The sequence below is a fragment of the Leucoraja erinacea genome, chromosome 33, assembly GCF_028641065.1.
Source record: "Leucoraja erinacea ecotype New England chromosome 33, Leri_hhj_1, whole genome shotgun sequence".
Classification (NCBI taxonomy): Eukaryota; Metazoa; Chordata; class Chondrichthyes; order Rajiformes; family Rajidae; genus Leucoraja; species Leucoraja erinaceus.
The window spans coordinates 1,299,940-1,317,373 of NC_073409.1; the positions used below are offsets into that span (position 1 = coordinate 1,299,940).

At 46.3% G+C, this 17,434-nt stretch overlaps 1 protein-coding gene across 2 annotated transcripts; it reads right to left on the bottom strand.

Annotated features, from left to right (window-relative positions):
• Positions 1 to 372: 372 nt before the first annotated feature.
• Positions 373 to 15,727, bottom strand: zgc:158785 (uncharacterized protein LOC791214 homolog). 2 transcript variants are annotated; one of them, XM_055661011.1, is made up of 6 exons: positions 15,663 to 15,727; positions 11,477 to 11,733; positions 7,993 to 8,268; positions 5,025 to 5,220; positions 3,013 to 3,222; positions 373 to 1,313 (listed from the first exon to the last, which is right to left on the bottom strand). In XM_055661011.1, exons 3-6 carry the CDS (start codon positions 8,184 to 8,186, stop codon positions 1,155 to 1,157), a joined length of 759 nt encoding a protein of 252 aa, XP_055516986.1. In that variant the 5' UTR covers positions 8,187 to 8,268; positions 11,477 to 11,733; positions 15,663 to 15,727; the 3' UTR covers positions 373 to 1,154. The 2 variants fall into 2 exon arrangements, with proteins under 2 accessions (XP_055516986.1, XP_055516985.1); XM_055661010.1 differs by lacking the exon at positions 15,663 to 15,727 and having other exon boundaries at positions 11,477 to 12,026.
• Positions 15,728 to 17,434: the final 1,707 nt, after the last annotated feature.

The following is a 17,434-nucleotide window of genomic DNA, read 5'->3' on the forward strand; positions in this document are numbered from 1 at the left end:
CTGCGCGGAGCCTGCACGTTCTCTCCATGACCTGCGTGGGTTTTCCCCAGAGATGCTGCCTGACCCATTGAGTCACTCTAGGGCTTTTGGGAAAGGAGGGGGGAGGGGAGAGAGGGGAGAGAGGGGAGGGAGAGGGGAGAGAGGGGAGGGGAGAGAAGAGGGCATACATTAAATTACTTTTAATGTCGGAAAGCCTACAGTTTATCCCTATGATCTAAACCTGCACCATGTCAGCTATAGATGGAATATTTGGATTCAAGAATTTGTTTTCCAGTCTAAACATTGACTTGAATTTGAAAATTTCACTCTTTAAATTCCCGTGCTATTAAAAATAACTGTATTTCACACTTTCCACTTAAAATTCACAAAATATTGAGCTGTTCCACATTTATTTTATTCTTTAACAAGGGTATCAATTTCAACATCTGTACTCAAAATTTTAACAGGCAGTAAAATCAACATGTTTATTATTTTATCAAACTGTTGCACTCGAAAAAAACTGAAACCAAAATTACAATGAAAGATTAAACATTGTGTTAGATGTTCTCTCAGTTTATATTAAAATAATATTTTGAGCCTCTGTATGATTTATCAAACTAAGTATAGTTAGGGTTTTTAATTTTTGTGGTGATATTTACCAATGTTTTTTCTCGTTGTTTACAAGTGTCGTACTTTGCAATAACGCCGTGGTTTAGTGGCATTCTGACCATTGCTAAACCTACAACAGATAATGAATCAAATGCAGCAAGATTCACCTTAAACAGATGCCGTCTAACAGAGAGAGAGTTGCGAGTGGTCATTTTAATTCCCACTATGAGAAAGAAGCTTTTATACCTGACAGCTCAGGTAATTAGCCCTGACAAGTAGCACAAGAACTCTCAAGAAGGACAACTGAACAAAAGGTAGAAAGAAGTATTAGTTTACCACCAGTTTTAATATTCATCTTTGTTTGTTTGCTTGCTGTTATATGATAATGCTGAATAGTCTGCAGTCAGGTGGCAGAATATTTAAGAAGGAGCAGTATTCATGAAAAGGTCATGGTATTTAATTGCTTGTTCAACCTTATTAACCCATTTTTGCATTATTATTTGCTGTAACTTGGAAGATTGGTCCCTCTTCCAGCTGCAGAAGATTCAAGACAGTTCCTTCTGAAGTCAGACAATGGTCTCTTTGGAAACAATAATGCTTGTGTTTGGGGCTAAAAGGTTCGGACGGTTGTTCACCACCACTTGTGAACGTGGAATTAGCAATTTAACTTTCTGATTGGTCCGCCTCCACTCCTTCAACAGCCGCATGTGATATCGGAACGAAGCCTGCAGACAAAATAAAGATGGTGAGATTGCAAGTTAACATATAACATATATAACAATTACAGCACGGAAACAGGCCATCTCGGCCCTACAAGTCCGTGCCAAACAACTTTTTTCCCTTAGTCCCACCTGCCTGCACTCATACCATAACCCTCCATTCCCTTCTCATCCATATGCCTATCCAATTTATTTTTAAATGATACCAACGAGCCTGCCTCCACCACTTCCACTGGAAGCTCATTCCACACAGCTACCACTCTCTGAGTAAAGAAGTTCCCCCTCATTTTACCCCTAAACATCTGTCCCTTAATTCTGAAGTCATGTCCTCTTGTTTGAATCTTCCCTATTCTCAAAGGGAAAAAGCTTGTCCACATCAACTCTGTCTATCCCTCTCATCATTTTAAAGACCTCTATCAAGTCCCCCCTTAACCTTCTGCGCTCCAGAGAATAAAGACCTAACTTATTCAACCTATCTCTGTAACTTAGTTGTTGAAACCCAGGTAACATTCTAGTAAATCTCCTCTGTACTCTCTCTATTTTGTTGACATCCTTCCTATAATTAGGCGACCAAACCTGTACACCATACTCCAGATTTGGTCTCACCAATGCCTTGTACAATTTTAACATTACATCCCAACTTCTATACTCAACAAGTTTGCCGCTTGTTATCTGCATATTATCTGTTTACTGGACCTCTGTCAACTTCCACTTTGCAACTTTCCTTTAGTTTGAGATATACAGTGTGGAAACAGGCCATTCGGCCCACTCTGCCCCTGCCATCACCCGTACACTCGTTCCACCCTACACACAATTTACAGAAGCCAATTAACCTACAAACCTGCACGACTTTGCGAGTGTGGGAGGAAACTGAAGCGCCCGGAGAAAACCCACGGTGAGAACGTACAAACTCCGTACAGACAGCGCCCGTAGTCAGGATCGCACCAAGGTCACTGGCGCTGTAAGGCAGTAACTCTACCGCTGCGCCACTGTGCTGCCTCTAAAACTTAAGTCAAACTTGGTATTTGAAAATCGCTGTAAGATTGGCCAATGCTTTCCTCCAAACTAGATCTCATCTCATGTCAATGAGAGGTGGTGAAAGATGGTGATTTTGACAAAGACAATATGAGAATGCAACTACAGATTTTATAACTGGTGGCACAATAGCGGCTATGGTAGAGTTGCTGCCTCACCGCGCCAGTGACCTGGGTTCGATCCCGACCTCGGGTTCTGTCTGTGTGGAGTTTGCACGTTCTCCCTGTGACCCTGTGGGTTTTCTCTGGGTGACCTCCCCCACCTCAAAGATGTGCGGATTTATAAATTAATTGGCCCTCTATAAATTGCAAGGTGTGGATGAAAAAGTGGAATAACATAGAACTAGTGTGAATGGGTGATCGCTGGTCGGCATGGACTCGGTGGGCTGAAGGGCCTGTTCCTATGCTATATCTCTATACAGGTCCACCACTGATTTTCCGGCACTCTTGGTTCCAGAGCCTTGACCGCAGGGGGTCAAATTCCACCGGCCGATCAGCCGCAGAAGTCCCGATGAGGTGCAGATTCGCCCAGTCTCAGGGACACGTTCCCGGAGAGACTTCCAGGGGGGGAATTTTGTCCGGTTTAAAGGAGGTGCCGGAAAATCAGTGGTGGACGTGGACACCAAATGAAATACATTTGGCAAGTGTACAGGTGCAACTTGCGTACATACCGTTGTCCAGAGAATGTAAATGGTGATTAGCACAGCAGAAAGAATGAGAAGTCCCACTGCTTCTATACTGCTGTTGAAGTAAAAATGGTCAACGGTTCCATGGACACAGAGCCAGCCCGACAAAGTGGCTAATGGTGTGATGAAGAGAAAACAGATGATATCTCCACACAGCATCTTCCTCTTGTGTTGTAGTGCAGGGTCCTTCAGCCACTGGAAAACACACACACACACACAAGCAGGTTAAAGCATTTCAATAAAGTCACCAAGTGCTGGAGTAACTCAGTGGGTCAGGCAGCATCTGTGGAGAACATGGATAGGTGACGTTTCACAGAGTGCTGGAGTAACTCAGCGGGTGCAGCAGCATCTATGGAGCTAAGGAAATAGGTAACGTTTCGGGCTGAAACCCGGAAGGGTTTCGGCCCGAAACGTTGCCTATTTCCAGAAGGGTTTTCGGCCCGAAACGTTGCCTATTTCCTTAGCTCCATAGATGCTGCTGCACCATAACTCAGTGGGTCAGGCAGCATCTCTGGAGCACATGGATAGGTGACGTTTCACAGAGTGCTGGAGTAACTCTGTGGGTCAGGCAGCATCTGTGGAGAACATGGATAGGTGACGTTTCACAGAGTGCTGGAGTAACTCAGTGGGTCAGGCAGCATCTCTGGAGAACATGGATAGGTGACGTTTCGGTTCGAGACCCTTCTTCAGAATCAAAAGAGTCAAAACGTCACCCATTCCTTTTCTCCAGAGATGCTGCCTGTCCCGCTGAGTTACTCCAGCATTTTGTGTCTATCTTCGGTGTAAACCAGCATCTGCAGCTACTACCTATGCTAAGTATCTCTCGAGACATGGACCATGTGGATCAGGTCCCTTTTGCAGACCGCACAGTGATTGGTGTAGAGCTGCCAGAGACGCGGGTTTGATCCTGATCTCAGATGCTGTCTGTGTGGAGTTTACACGTTCTCCCTGTGGCCGTGTGGGTTTCCTCTGGGTGCTCCGATTTCCTCCCGTATGGGTTTGCAGGTTAATTGGCCTGGTATAAATGTAAATCGTCCTTAGTGTGTGTAGGATAGTGTTAAAGCCCTGTCCCACAGTACGAGTTCATTCCAAGAGCTCTCCCGAGTTTAAAAAAATTCAAACTCGTGGTAAGCACGGAAAATGAACGTAGCGGGTACGTCGGAGCTCAGGGACGTCTCTTAGCGCTAACGAACGCGGGAAGACTCGCTAACGGCAGGTAAGCACGGGAAGACTCGTGAAGATTTTTCACCGTGTTGAAAAATGTCCACGAGAGCCCCGAGTACCGACGAGTGGCCATTACCGTAAATCGCCGAGTTGGAATCAGGGCAAACTCGGGAGAACTCTTGGAATGAACTCGTACCGTGGGACAGGGGTTTAAATGTGCGGGGATCGCTGGTCGGCACGGATGCGGTGGGCCGAAGGGCCTGTTTCCGCGATGTATCTAAACCAAACTAATGTAAACAGATAGCAGTGCCTGAGCCACTGATTGGGATAATCATGTGGTGGAGATTAGGTCACAGTCTTGAGCTGGATCATGTGAATCCCAGGTCAACCACCTCTACACTGGGATTACACTCACCTGCTGCCAGGAGATTCAACTGGCATGTGATAGTGGGATCGATGTTGTATCTCAAAACACAGAACCCTTTCCAGTCTGAAGAGTGGTCTCGACCCGAAATATCACCTATCCACGTCCTCCAGAGACGCTGCCTGTCCTGCTGAGTTACTCCAGCACTTTGTGTCTATCTTCAGTTTAAACGCATCTGCAGTTCCTTCCTACACATCTGTGGTATTTTTCTTTGCTGACTTGACACACAGTGAGTGGACACTACACCACGTGTGAGGCTTTACCTATGATATGCTACCATGTGATAGAATTTTATTTATCCCAGGAGGGAAATTGATACCTTTGTGTGAAGATGCTTAGGTAGCAATTCTCTCACGATTGAAGCTGGAGTGTTCATCTCCCTCAGTCGGGGCTACAGTGTGTGTATTACCTCTAAGAGTGGTCTTGACATCCGTTCCAGAGTAAACTCGAAGTGGCATAGTTCACAGTGACTGGAGCACGATGCAGCCAGCCACTGCTCCAGGCAGCTGCGGTGAACAGTGCCCAAAGTCCCTGAACATTCACACGGAGAGAGCAGGCACTCCTTGTCGCCAGGGTCATGGCAAATTCTGCAGATGGGAATATCACTGTGCAGAATTAAAAAGAAAAAGGCTCATAGTCATACAGTGTGGAAACAGGCCCTTATGCCCAACTTGCCCACACCGACCAACATGTCCCATCTACACTTGTCCCACCCGCCTGCGTTTGGCCCATAGCCCTCAAAACCTTCCTATCCATGTACCTGTCCAAATGTTTCTTAACTACCTGCCTCAACTACCTCCTCTGGCAGCTCGCTCCATACACCCACCACCCTCTGTGTAAAACTATTACCCCTCAGGTTCCTATTAAATATTTCCCCCCTCAACTTAAACCCATGTCCTCTTGTTCTCGATTCCCTTGCTCTGGGCAAGGGACTCTGTGGGTCTACACTTCTCACCCCTCTTCAAGTAAAATCAATGGCTTACATTTTACGGGCATCTGCCTAGAACATTGAATACCTTGCACTGACCATGTACAAAGTAGGTGTGGTGAATTGAAAGCCAATTTGACAAGCCAACCTCTCATCCGCTGACTGGAAAGAACAGTAATTAAATTGAGGTGTAAAACAAGGTGGGCACCAGGGCTGGTTTAGGATTCTGGTGCGAATAATTTGTTGGCACCACTCGGACATGAGGCGTAATGGGCCTGTTCCACTTGCCGATTGTTTAGGCAACTGTCGCGACTGTCATAGACGTAGCAGGTCGCCGACCTACATCATCCTGGCGACAACCTACCACAGCCCCTACGTCAGGAGAAGTCACGCTACGCTCAATGGCGTCAAACCCACTGTCGCCAAAAAATTTTCAACGTTGAAAATTTAATGGCGACCAGAAAGACGCTCTGACTTTTTGCGCGACTGAGGAGCCAACTCCCCGCGACCACCCGCGAACATGTGGCGACAAACTAGTTGCCTGTAGTTGCCTAAAAAATCGCCTTAGTGGGACAGGTCCATAAGAACCGATGGGAAGATGAAGGGGTTTATAAAAAACTGACTTAAAATGTGTTGTTGAATGGGCTCGCCCCGCCTTACCTCTCTGAGCTGCTCCACCCATACGCTCCTGCCCGGTGCCTCAGGTCAGCTGGTCAGCTGCTCCTGGAGGTACCAAGGTCTAAGCGGAAGCTCAGAGGGGATAGAGCCTTCTCTGTTGCTGCTCCGGCACTCTGGAACACCTTGCCGCTGCACATCAGACAGGCCCCTTCACTGTCCATCTTCAAATCCAATCTAAAAACTCTTTTTTATTCTCTGGCTTTCGACACTGGCTGAGACATTGCTCCTGTTTTTAGTGCTTTTAATGTCTTTTAATTGTTACTGTTTTATAGTCCTTTGTTTTACGGTTTTTAATGGTTTGTAATAACTTCTTGTCCATGAGTTCTCATGTACAGCACTTTGTGGCAACTGCAGTTGTTTAAAGTGCTTCATAAATACAGTTATTATTATTATTATTATTATTACATGATGGAAGCCGACATCAAGGGGATATTTTAGAAATACATTTAAAATATTTGTTTCCACCAACAGCTGGCGACACTTGTGGACTGCCCATGCTACAGGCAAAACAAAAGCATTTCACTGTACCTCGATACATATGACAATAAAGTCACTTTCATTCATTGATTCATTCAAAATGTTGCAGACTGGCCAAAAGGACTTTAAATATCTGCACAACATTCCTGAGGAGGGATGGATTATCTGAACCATTGTGCAGGAAGGAACTGCAGATGCTGGTTTAAACCGAAGATAGATACAAAATGCTGGAGTAACTCAGTGGAACAGGCAGCATCTCTGGAGAGAGGGAATGGGTGACTTTTCGGGGTCAAGACCCTTCTTCAGACCTTTCATACCGTCTGAAGAAGGGTCTGGACCCGAAACATCATCCATTCCTTCTCTCCAGAGATGCTGCCTGTCCCACTGAGTTACTCCAGCTTTTTGTATCCATCTAAGGCATTGTGGCAACATTGAACCTTGTGTACAAGACAAACTGGAAATTATTTGGGGATTTAAGTTCAGATGACCTGGTGAATTAAGTTAAAGCTGCCGATTAGAAGGATCCAAACAAAAGGTCACGGTAAATGTAGAAACGAAGAACTGCAGATGCTGGTTTCAGTGGGCTGCAGGGCCTGTTTCCACGCTGTATCCCGAAACTAAACAAAATTAAACTCGTTATTCCCTTATCCTGTATCTGTACACTGCAAGTGGCTAGATTGTAATCATGTACAGTCTTTCCGCTGACTGGATAGCACGCAACAAAAAGCTTTTCCCTGTCCCTCGGTACACGGGACAATAAAACTCACCTAGATTAGAAACATAGAAACATAGAAATTAGGTGCAAGAGTAGGCCATTCGGCCCTTCGAGCCTGCACGCCATTCAATATGATCATGGCTGATCATCCAACTCAGTATCCTGTACCTGCCTTCTCTCCATACCCCCTGATCCCCTTAGCCACAAGGGCCACATCTAACTCCCTCTTAAATATAGCCAATGAACTGGCCTCAACTACCCTCTGTGGCAGAGAGTTCCAGAGATTCACCACTCTCTGCGTGAAAAAAGTTCTTCTCATCTCGGTTTTAAAGGATTTCCCCTTTATCCTTAAGCTGTGACCCCTTGTCCTGGACTTCCCTAACATCGGGAACAATCTTCCTGCATCTAGCCTGTCCAACCCCTTAAAAATTTTGTAAGTTTCTAACCAAGATTAAACCAAGTTCTCTGATTGTTAGGAACACAAACATTGTCTGTGCGATTTGTACAGCTTTAGATGACATAATAATCTCGATCATTCTTACTACATGCGGAGAGTATTTGATGACTATACAAACTAACCTGGACGTGCTGCTGGTTCTGAGAATGGATGATGAAGGCTGGCCATTGCTGTATGTCACCTCCATCACATACTGCTGTTTTGATGCATTCTCTGGCAACTCGTCGGCAGAAGCAGCAATTGCTGCATTGTTGCACGCATTGTTCAAAGGATTCTCTGCAGCGGCCTGCAAGTTATCAATCTTCATGGCAACCATGCCAGCATCATGTTGTCAAATTAATATTTATGCACTCATATTCCAAATGTAGACCGTGTGAAGTCATCAACACAGCATCCACCTTACAGGAGGGGAAAAACAGAAATAACTTGTTTAGTGGATTCTAAATGTGTAATTTGAACCATACTACTAAATAAAACAGCATTTTCAACATTATTTCAGCACATTTCATAGGTTCTAGCATCAGAATTAGGCCATTCGGCCCATCAAGTCTACTCCGCCATTCAATCATGGTTGATCTATCTTTCCCTCTCAACCCCATTCTCCTGCCTTCTCCCCATAACCCCTGACACCCGCACTAATCAAGAACCTATCTATCTGGGATGGATGAGTTTAGTTTAGTTTAGCTTGTTTAGTTTCAGTTCAGTTTAGTTTATTGTCACGTGTACCGAGGTACAGTGAAAAGCTTTTTTGTTGCGTGCTAACCAGTCAGGGAAAAGACAATACAAGTTACAATCGAGCCGTCCACAGTGTACAGATACTGGATAAAGGGAATAATGTTGAATGCAGGATGAAGTCTAGTGCAGTCCAACTAAATATAATTCAAAGGTCTCCAGCGACGTGGGTGGGAGGTCACGACTGCTCTCTAGCTGGTGAGAGGACGGTTCAGTTGCCCGTCCCTGAATCTAGAGGTATGTGCTTTCAAACCCCTGTACCTCTTGCACATTGGGCTCTCCAAACCGCGGAGTGTGTTTGACCGTGCCGCGCTGGAATTTGGATCATCCTAACGAGAGGGCCTGTACATCCGGCCGTCTGTAGCAGCGATTACAGAGTGTTTAAGGCCCCGACCACGGATGAACGGGGGAGGAGAACTGACTGAACTTTGTTGGCTTCCACCACAGTGAGGAATGCTGTGGTGGATGTTTGTGTTGAACTCTATTGTGTATCGTGTGCTCATTTTTAAAGTGTATCGCTGCTGGCAAATTCATTTCACTGCCCCTTCGTTGGTGCATTGGATGAATAAATTTGACTTTGACCTTTTGACTTTGACATGAGAGGGGAGAAGAGGGAGTGACCGGGGCGAGACTGGTCCTTGTGTTCATAAGTTCATAAATTACAGGAGCTGAATTAGGCCATTCGGCCCTTCAAGTCTACTCCGCCATTCAATCATGCTTGATCTATCTTTCCCCCTTCACCATCATTCTCGTGCCTTGGCCTCAGAACCCCTGGCGCCTGTACTACTCATGGGTGTTGGTCTGAAGAGCCTGTTTCCATGCTGCATGATTCCTATGTATTTATGAAGCTAATCTGCCTCCTATTTATAGTAATGCCCTGATCCTAGCGACAGTCAATAGAAATGTGCTGCGAGATTTGTAGGAAGGAACTGCAGATGCTGGTTTGAACCAGAGATAGACACAAAATGCTGGAGTAACTCAGCGGGACAGGCAGCATCTGTGGAGAGAAGGAATGGGTGACGTTTCGGGTCGAGACCCTTCTTCAATCTGACGCCGGGGGAGAGATAGATACATAGATAAGCAAGTATAAAGGTGTGAAAACAGGGCAAAGGGAATGGAGATCCAGGACAATGTAGAATAAGTAAGTAAGTTTATTGGCCAAGTATTCACATACAAGGGATTTGCCTTGGTGCTCCGCCCACAAGTAACAACATGACATACAGTGACAGTTACGAATGACTCAGAAAACACTAAACATTAATAATAATAAAATATTATTATAGATCATTGTTAGTTGGGAGAAGGTTACAAAAAAGCAAACAGATAGAATGTAGTCGGAGACAGTAAGACTGGTCGGAGAACTGGGAAGGGGGAGGGATGGAGAGAGAAGGAAAGACAGGGTTACTCGAAGTTAGAGAAGTCAATATTCATACCACTGGGGTGTAAACTACCCAAGCGAAATATGAGGTGCTGTTCCTCCAATTTGTGCTGGGCCTCCCTCACTGTGACAATGGAGGAGGCCCAGGATAGAAAGGTCAGATTGGGAATGGGAGGGGGAGTTAAAATGCTGAGCAACTGTGAGATCAGGTAGGTTAATGCGGACTGAGCGGAGGTGTTCAGCAAAACAATCGCCAAGCCTGCGCTTGGTCTGGCCGATGTATATTGCTGATATTTGTGCTTGGTTTCTGAAGGGTAGATGCAGCATGACTGAGCAGATGTGTTTCATTCTCCTCGATTCAGGACCAGTTGAATCATCCTACCTCAACCAGAGAGCAGTGCTGAACTATCTACCTCATTGGTCACCCTCGGACTATGCTCGATCGGACTTGCACTAAACGTTATTTCTCTATCATCTGTACACTGTGAATGGCTCGATTGTAATCATGTATTGTCTTTCTGCTGACTGGTTAGCACGCAACAAAAAGCTTTTCACTGTACCTCGGTACACGGGACAATAAACTAAACTGAACTGAATTCTCCTCAAATGAGTTCCAATCAGTTCCCTGTTGTGGGTAGGTGTCAAAGTGCCAACCAAATGTTTGGTGATTCAGTCTGAAAATTACACTTGCATTTGTAAATGGACTGATTAATATTAAAGTGAAATCCTTGTGACATTTGTGGAGCCTGGAGACATGATTTTGAAAGCACTGGAGAGAGAGCTTGTGCATTACACCCCCAGCTCCCAACTTCAGAAAGGAGTTCTGAACAAGTCCAAAGAAGGGTCTCGACCCGAAACTTTCTCTCCAGAGATGCTGCCTGTGCCGCTGAGCTACTCCAGCTTCTTGTGTCTACCTACACACAGGATAAACATCCTCACTAAAAATGGTTCAAATACAAGAGGGTGCAACAATCATCAAATGTAATAGAAAACACACAGACCTCTGAAGCACCTTATAAAATAATCCAAAACTCTGTTTCTCCACACGCAACCCAACAATATTCCGAGGCACTTTAGTGAGGGATGTACTGTCATTTCTAAATCTAAATGAGCTGGATCTTTGTCCGGGAGTTAGAACATCATCTGGTCAATACACCAGCGACAGACAGACAGACAGACAGACAGACAGACAGACAGACAGACAGAGAGAGAGAGAGAGAGAGAGAGAGAGACACACACACAGAGTGACAGGTAGGCAGACAGCCGGAGAGAAAGACAGACAGACAGATAGACAGAGAGAGACACACACACACACAGGGGGAGAGAGAGACACACAGACAGAGAGAGAGACAGAGAGAGATAGACAGAGAGAGAGAAGACAGACAGAGAGAGAGACAGATAGACAGAGAGAGAGAGAGAGAGAGAGACAGACATGTGAATGTGCGCCGGTTGTGGTCGGCGCGTTTACAAATGAAGGCTTTCATCTTGAACCTTACCTGTTGCAACAGGATAGTTCCCCCGCTGTGGACGCTGTTTATTCAGTAACCGGCTGCAATCAGCATCGATGTCCACATGAGCCCAGGTCCAATGTCGGCTCCTTGATGTGTTAAATCTCGCCTTTCCCGTTGGTCCCGGGGCCCCGCGGCCGCTGTGTCTGTCTCGCTGCAACTTTGCTGACAATGTCTGCCTCTCCCGGGCTGCCGTCTGTCTGGGTGTCTGTCTGTCTGTCTACTGTCAGCCCCACACACACCAGCTGCGGGAATAATCCAATGATGTACAGAACAGCAACACAACAGATCAATGTGTGACACAGCTGGCTGTAAACAGCAGATAGAGGCAAACACTGTGTCATGTACCTGCTGCCAATGTTGTCCAGCCCACGCCGAGATAAAGGCCCGGGGAAAATAGAAACTGGGTCAGGATAAGTGTCACTGGTACAACCCTCCCCTCTGTCCTGACGTCTGATGCTTACACTCGCCTCGCTCAGTGCTGGCCTTGCTTGCAGCATGGGGCTGGGAGCAGTGTCGCTGCCTTCCCATTGCAAAGCCCCAGGTCTCCCACACCCACAAACCTCACACTCACAGCTTTCCACACCTGCCCTTCTGAATGGACACAACACACTGGAGCAACTCAGCGGGACAGGCAGCATCTCAGATTCAGATTCAGATTCAATTTTAATTGTCATTGTCAGTGTACAGTACAGAGACAACAAAATGCATTTAGCATCTCTGGACAGAAGGGGTGGCTGACGTTTCGGGTCGAGACCCTTCCTTCTTCAGACTGAGAGTCAGGGGAGATACAGAGATAAGGAAGCGTGAGGTGTGAGAACGAGACATCAAAGTGGATTGAAGATTCCAGGAATAGGAGGAGGTAACAACAAATATAATCTGGGACAGTCAGGCTGGTGGGAGAACTGGGAAGGGGGAGGGATGGAGAGAGAGAGGGAAAACAAGGGGTTACTTGAAGTTAGAGAAGTTAATATTGATACCGCTGGGGTGTAAGATGGACAAGGGTCTCAGTTCAGTTTAGTTTATTGTCACGTGTCCCGAGGTACAGTGAAAAGCTTTTTGTTGTGTGTTATCCATCTCTGTACATTCACCATCTATATCTCTCGTTTCCCTTTCCCCTGACTCTCAGTCTGAAGAAGGGTCTCAACACAAAACGTCACCCATTCCTTCTCTCCGCAGATGCTGCCTGACCCGCTGAGTTACTCCAGCACTGTGTGAAACGTCACCTATCCATGTTCTCCACAGATGCTGCCTGACCCGCTGAGTTACTCCAGCACTCTGTGAAACGTCACCTATCCATGTTCTCCACAGATGCTGCCTGACCCGCTGAGTTACTCCAGCACTCTGTGAAACGTCCCCTATCCATGTTCTCCACAGATGCTGCCTGACCCGCTGAGTTACTCCAGCACTCTGTGAAACGTCACCTTCCTTTAACGTTCAGTGTTTTCATTTTTGTCATGTTTTTTTTGGTGTAAGTTTAGTTTATTGTCACGAGTACAGAGGTGGCGTGAAAAACCTTCTGTGGCGAGCTATCCAGTCAGCTGAAAGACTATACAAGTTACAATCAAGACGTCCACAGTGGACAGATACAGGATAAAGGGAATAACGTTCAGTAAAGTACCTTAAGTCCGATTAAAGATAGTCCGAGGATCTCCAATCAGGTAGATAGGAGATCAGGACCGCTGTCTAGTTGGTGATGGAATGGTTCAGTTGCCTAGTAACAGCACTACTGTGCTGACTATATATAGAAGATAGAACAGTACAAGTATGTAGGTTAATTAGCTCCTGTAAATTGTCCCTAGTGTGTGCGATAGAACTAGTGTACGGGTGAGTGCTGGTTGGCGCGGACTCGGTGGACACGAGGGCCTGTTTACGCCCTGTATCCACAGGGGCCGGGAACGCATTGCCAGGGGTGGTGGTTGAGGCAGAGATGATAGTGGCGTTTAAGAGTGGAAGTGTACAGAAATAGTGGGATATGGATCATATGCAGGCAGATGAGATCAGTTCAGTTAGGCATCATGTTGGGCACAAACATTGTGGACTGAATAATAATTCCTGTGTTGTACTCTCCTATGTCCAAAGTTGCTGTAAGCGATTCATCCCCAATCATTGAACCTTACTGAGCAATGCAAGGCCTAGATGTGGAGAGGATGTTTCCACTAGTGGGAGAGTCTAGGACCAGAGAGAACAGCCTCCGAATAAAAGGATGTACCTTTAGAAAGGAGGAGGAAATACTTTAGCCATTGGGAACATGTTTCCTGCCCCTAGTTTGTCCAAACACTTAATACACTTATATGTTTCAATAAGATATCCTCTCATCCTTCTAAACTCCAATGGTAGATCTGTAACTCCATCCGATTCCCCCAGTTCCATTGTGATGATGTGCAGCCTGCCTCATTACATCATGGACACTGGATGCCAATGATCCCATTATCTGATGGGTGACAGCAGAATGGGGAAGGTTACCCAACACCACACACTACTAAATTAATCATGTGTATATATATATATCACCGTCCACACTCCAGAAATAAACAGGATCACTTCACAGCCAATAAATCGTTTACGGTTCACAGTTTTCTTTAGAGAGACAGCGTGGAAAGAAGTTCCTTGACCCACTGAGTCCACGCTGACCATGGATCACCTGATCAAATGATGTCACCCCATTATCACACACTGGGTACACAATAGCAGGCGATTTACAGAAGGTTAACCTACAAACCCCACGGCCTACAGAATTAAGGGACAGAAGTTTATATAATATGAGGGGGAACTTCTTTACCAGAGATAAACAGGTGTGGAATGAGCAGCCAATGGAATGGTGGAGGCAGGTTCATTGGTATCATTTAAAGAGACAGCGTGGATAGAATATCCTTGACCCAGGGAGTTGGAGGGTTATGGTATGAGTGCAGGCAGCTGGGACTAAGGGGAAAAAAAAAAAAATTGTTCGGCATGGACTTGTAGGGCCGAGATGGCCTGTTTCCGTGCTGTAATTGTTATATGGTTATATGGTTATGTGGGAGGAAACCGGAGCACCCGGAGGAAACTTGTGAAATCACAGGGAGAACGTGCAAACTCCGCACAGACAGTACCCGAGGTCAGGATGGAACCCGGGTCTCTGGTGCTCTTACACACTTGCATCAGTCAAGTTATACAGAGGAGGAAGTTCAGCATGTCCCCAACAACTCTCACCAACTTCTTCAGATGTGCCGGAGTAAGCATTTTATTGGGATGCATCAGTTTGGGAACAGCTCCATCCTAGACCGTGAGAAATCACAGCAAATTGTAGATGCAGCCCAGACCATCACACAAACCAATCTCCCTTCCATTGACTCCATCTACACCTCATGCTGCCTCGGCAAGGCCAGCAGCATCATCAAGGACCAGTCGCACCCCGGCCATTCCCTCTTCTCCCCTCTCCCATCAGGCAAGAGGGACAGAATCAGGCAACTGAACCATCCTATAAACAACTAGGGAGCAGTCCTGAGCTCCAATCTACCTCATTGGAGATCCTTGAACTATCTTTAATCAGACTTTACCTTGCACTAAATGTAATTCTCTTTATCCTGTATCTGTACACAGTGGACGGCTCGATTGTAATCATGTATAGTCTTTCCGCTGACTGGTTAGCACGCAATAGCTTTTGACTGTGCCACAGTACACGTGACAATAAACTAATCTGAACTGTTTCAATGCTGGTACACAAAAATGCTGGAGAAACTCAGCGGGTGCAGCAGCATCTATGGAGCGAAGGAAATAGGCGACGTTTCGGGCCAAAACCCTTCTTCAGACTGATGGGGGGTGGGGGGGGAGAAGGAAGGAAAAAGGGAGGAGGAGGAGCCCGAGGGCAGGGGGGATGGAAGGGTGGGAGGAGACAGCTCGAGGGTTAAGGAAGGGGAGGAGACAGCAAGGGCTAGCAAAATTGGGAGAATTCAACGTTCATGCCAACCGGGCGCAAGCAACCCAGGCGGAATATGAGGTGCTGTTTCAATGCTGTATCTCTAAACTAAACACAATTAAACTAAACTAAACTATCTTCTTCCACTGAAGTGTCTGCACGGACTTGGGGCTAATTTTAAGCTAAAACTGCCTGACTCTGGGATTAGTGCGTTAAACCTTGCCTTTAAATGCCACAGTGCTCAAAATAAAACAGAGTTGTCACGAATATTTCAACCTGATAATCATGAGTTGAGATATTAATAGTAGATCTCTGTGCTGATGCGGTGATCCCGGGGGGCGGGGTGAAGGGGTGCCTCGATGTGCGTCTGTCTCAGCGTCACCCACAGGCCTCTGTTGCCATGGCACCCGATCACATTATGTCAGACACATCTGAGTTCCGTGTCAGAATTCTCTCCCCAAAGCTTGCCTTGTTCAGCCCGAGCCACAGTATCATGGTCACAAACTGCTTGAGTGATTTTTAAACATTCATGGCAGATATTCGAAAAAAATGTGAATGTTCTATAAATTAGTTTAGTTTCCTTCAGAGATTCGGCCTGGAAACAGGCCCTTCGGCCCATCAAGTCCGCCCCAACCAGCAATCACCCCGTGCACCAGTCCTATCCTACACACTAGGGACAATTTATAGAACGCAATGAACCCACAAACCTGCAAATCTTCAGAATGTGGGAGAGAATCAGGGCACCCGGAGAAAACCCATGGAGAAAACGTGCACACTCCGTACAGACAGCACCCATAGTCAGGATCGAACCCGGGTCTCTGGCGCTGTAAGACAGCAACTCTACCGCTGCACCACAACCCAAATTAAATACCTGGAGTGATACAGCATGGACACAGGCCCTTTGGCCCAACTCGCTCTTGCCTACCAAGGTGCCCCTTCTGCACTAGTCCCACCTGCCAGCATTGGTCCATACCTCTCTACACCTTTCTTATCCACGTACATGCCCACATATCTGAGGCAATGAATCCCAAAGATTCACCACCGTCAAGAATCTATCAATCTCCGCCTTAAAAATACTTGCCCTCTGCAGCATAGGCTCACTCAAAGAGTCGCCCCAGTCTGGTGCCACCTTGCAACTTTCAACTCACTGACCAATCTAATCTTGGCCGAAGGAGATATGAAACTTTGTATTCCCCTACTATAAAGTGTAGGGTCCAGTTGGCACGGTGGCGCAGCGGTAGAGTTGCTGCCTCGCAGTGCCAGAGACCCGGGTTCGATCCTGACTGCGCTGTCTGGACTGAGTTTGTGCGTTCTACCTGTGACTGCGTGGGTTTTCTCCGGGCGCTCCGGCTTCATCCCACACTCCCAACACGTTGGTCTGCACCAGCGAGCGTTCCTTGACCACCGCACGGTCTGGTGACACGGCGACCATTGTAGCCCCTGGGGACAGCGCTCCCTTCACCGCTACCGACAGGGCGCAAGCTGGGAGTGGCAGCGGCAGCTCTGTCCGCTACATCTGAGATCCGTTGTAAAGGGGCACGTTAAAAGAAGAGCTGTTAATCCCATCACTTTATCTCACTTCAAGAAGCAAATGATTTAAATTTTCCTTTGGCATTGATGATTAACCAACAATATGTGTAGTTTAACACACAATGCTGGAGTAACTCAGCGGGACAGGCAGCATCTCTGGAGTCTGAAGAAGGGTCTTGACCCGAATATTCACTTAGTCCTTCTCTCCAGAGATGCTGCCTGACTTGCTGAGTTACTCCAGCTTTTTGTGTCTATCTCTCTGGAGAACATGGATGGGTGATGTTTCAGAATGAGACCCTTCTTCAGACCTGAAAGACTAAAATGACTTGGTTTTGGAAGAGGTATCCAATTTACTGGGGAGCTGGATAGGGAATATTACAAATTTAGTATATGGCATGATAAAATCCAGACACTTCTTCAACTTATGTAGTATTAAATAACACAGAGAATGTTGTGGTGGCTCTAACCCAGCTAACTGTCTTCCTAATAGCAGAAAAAATTAATGTAATCCAATTGGC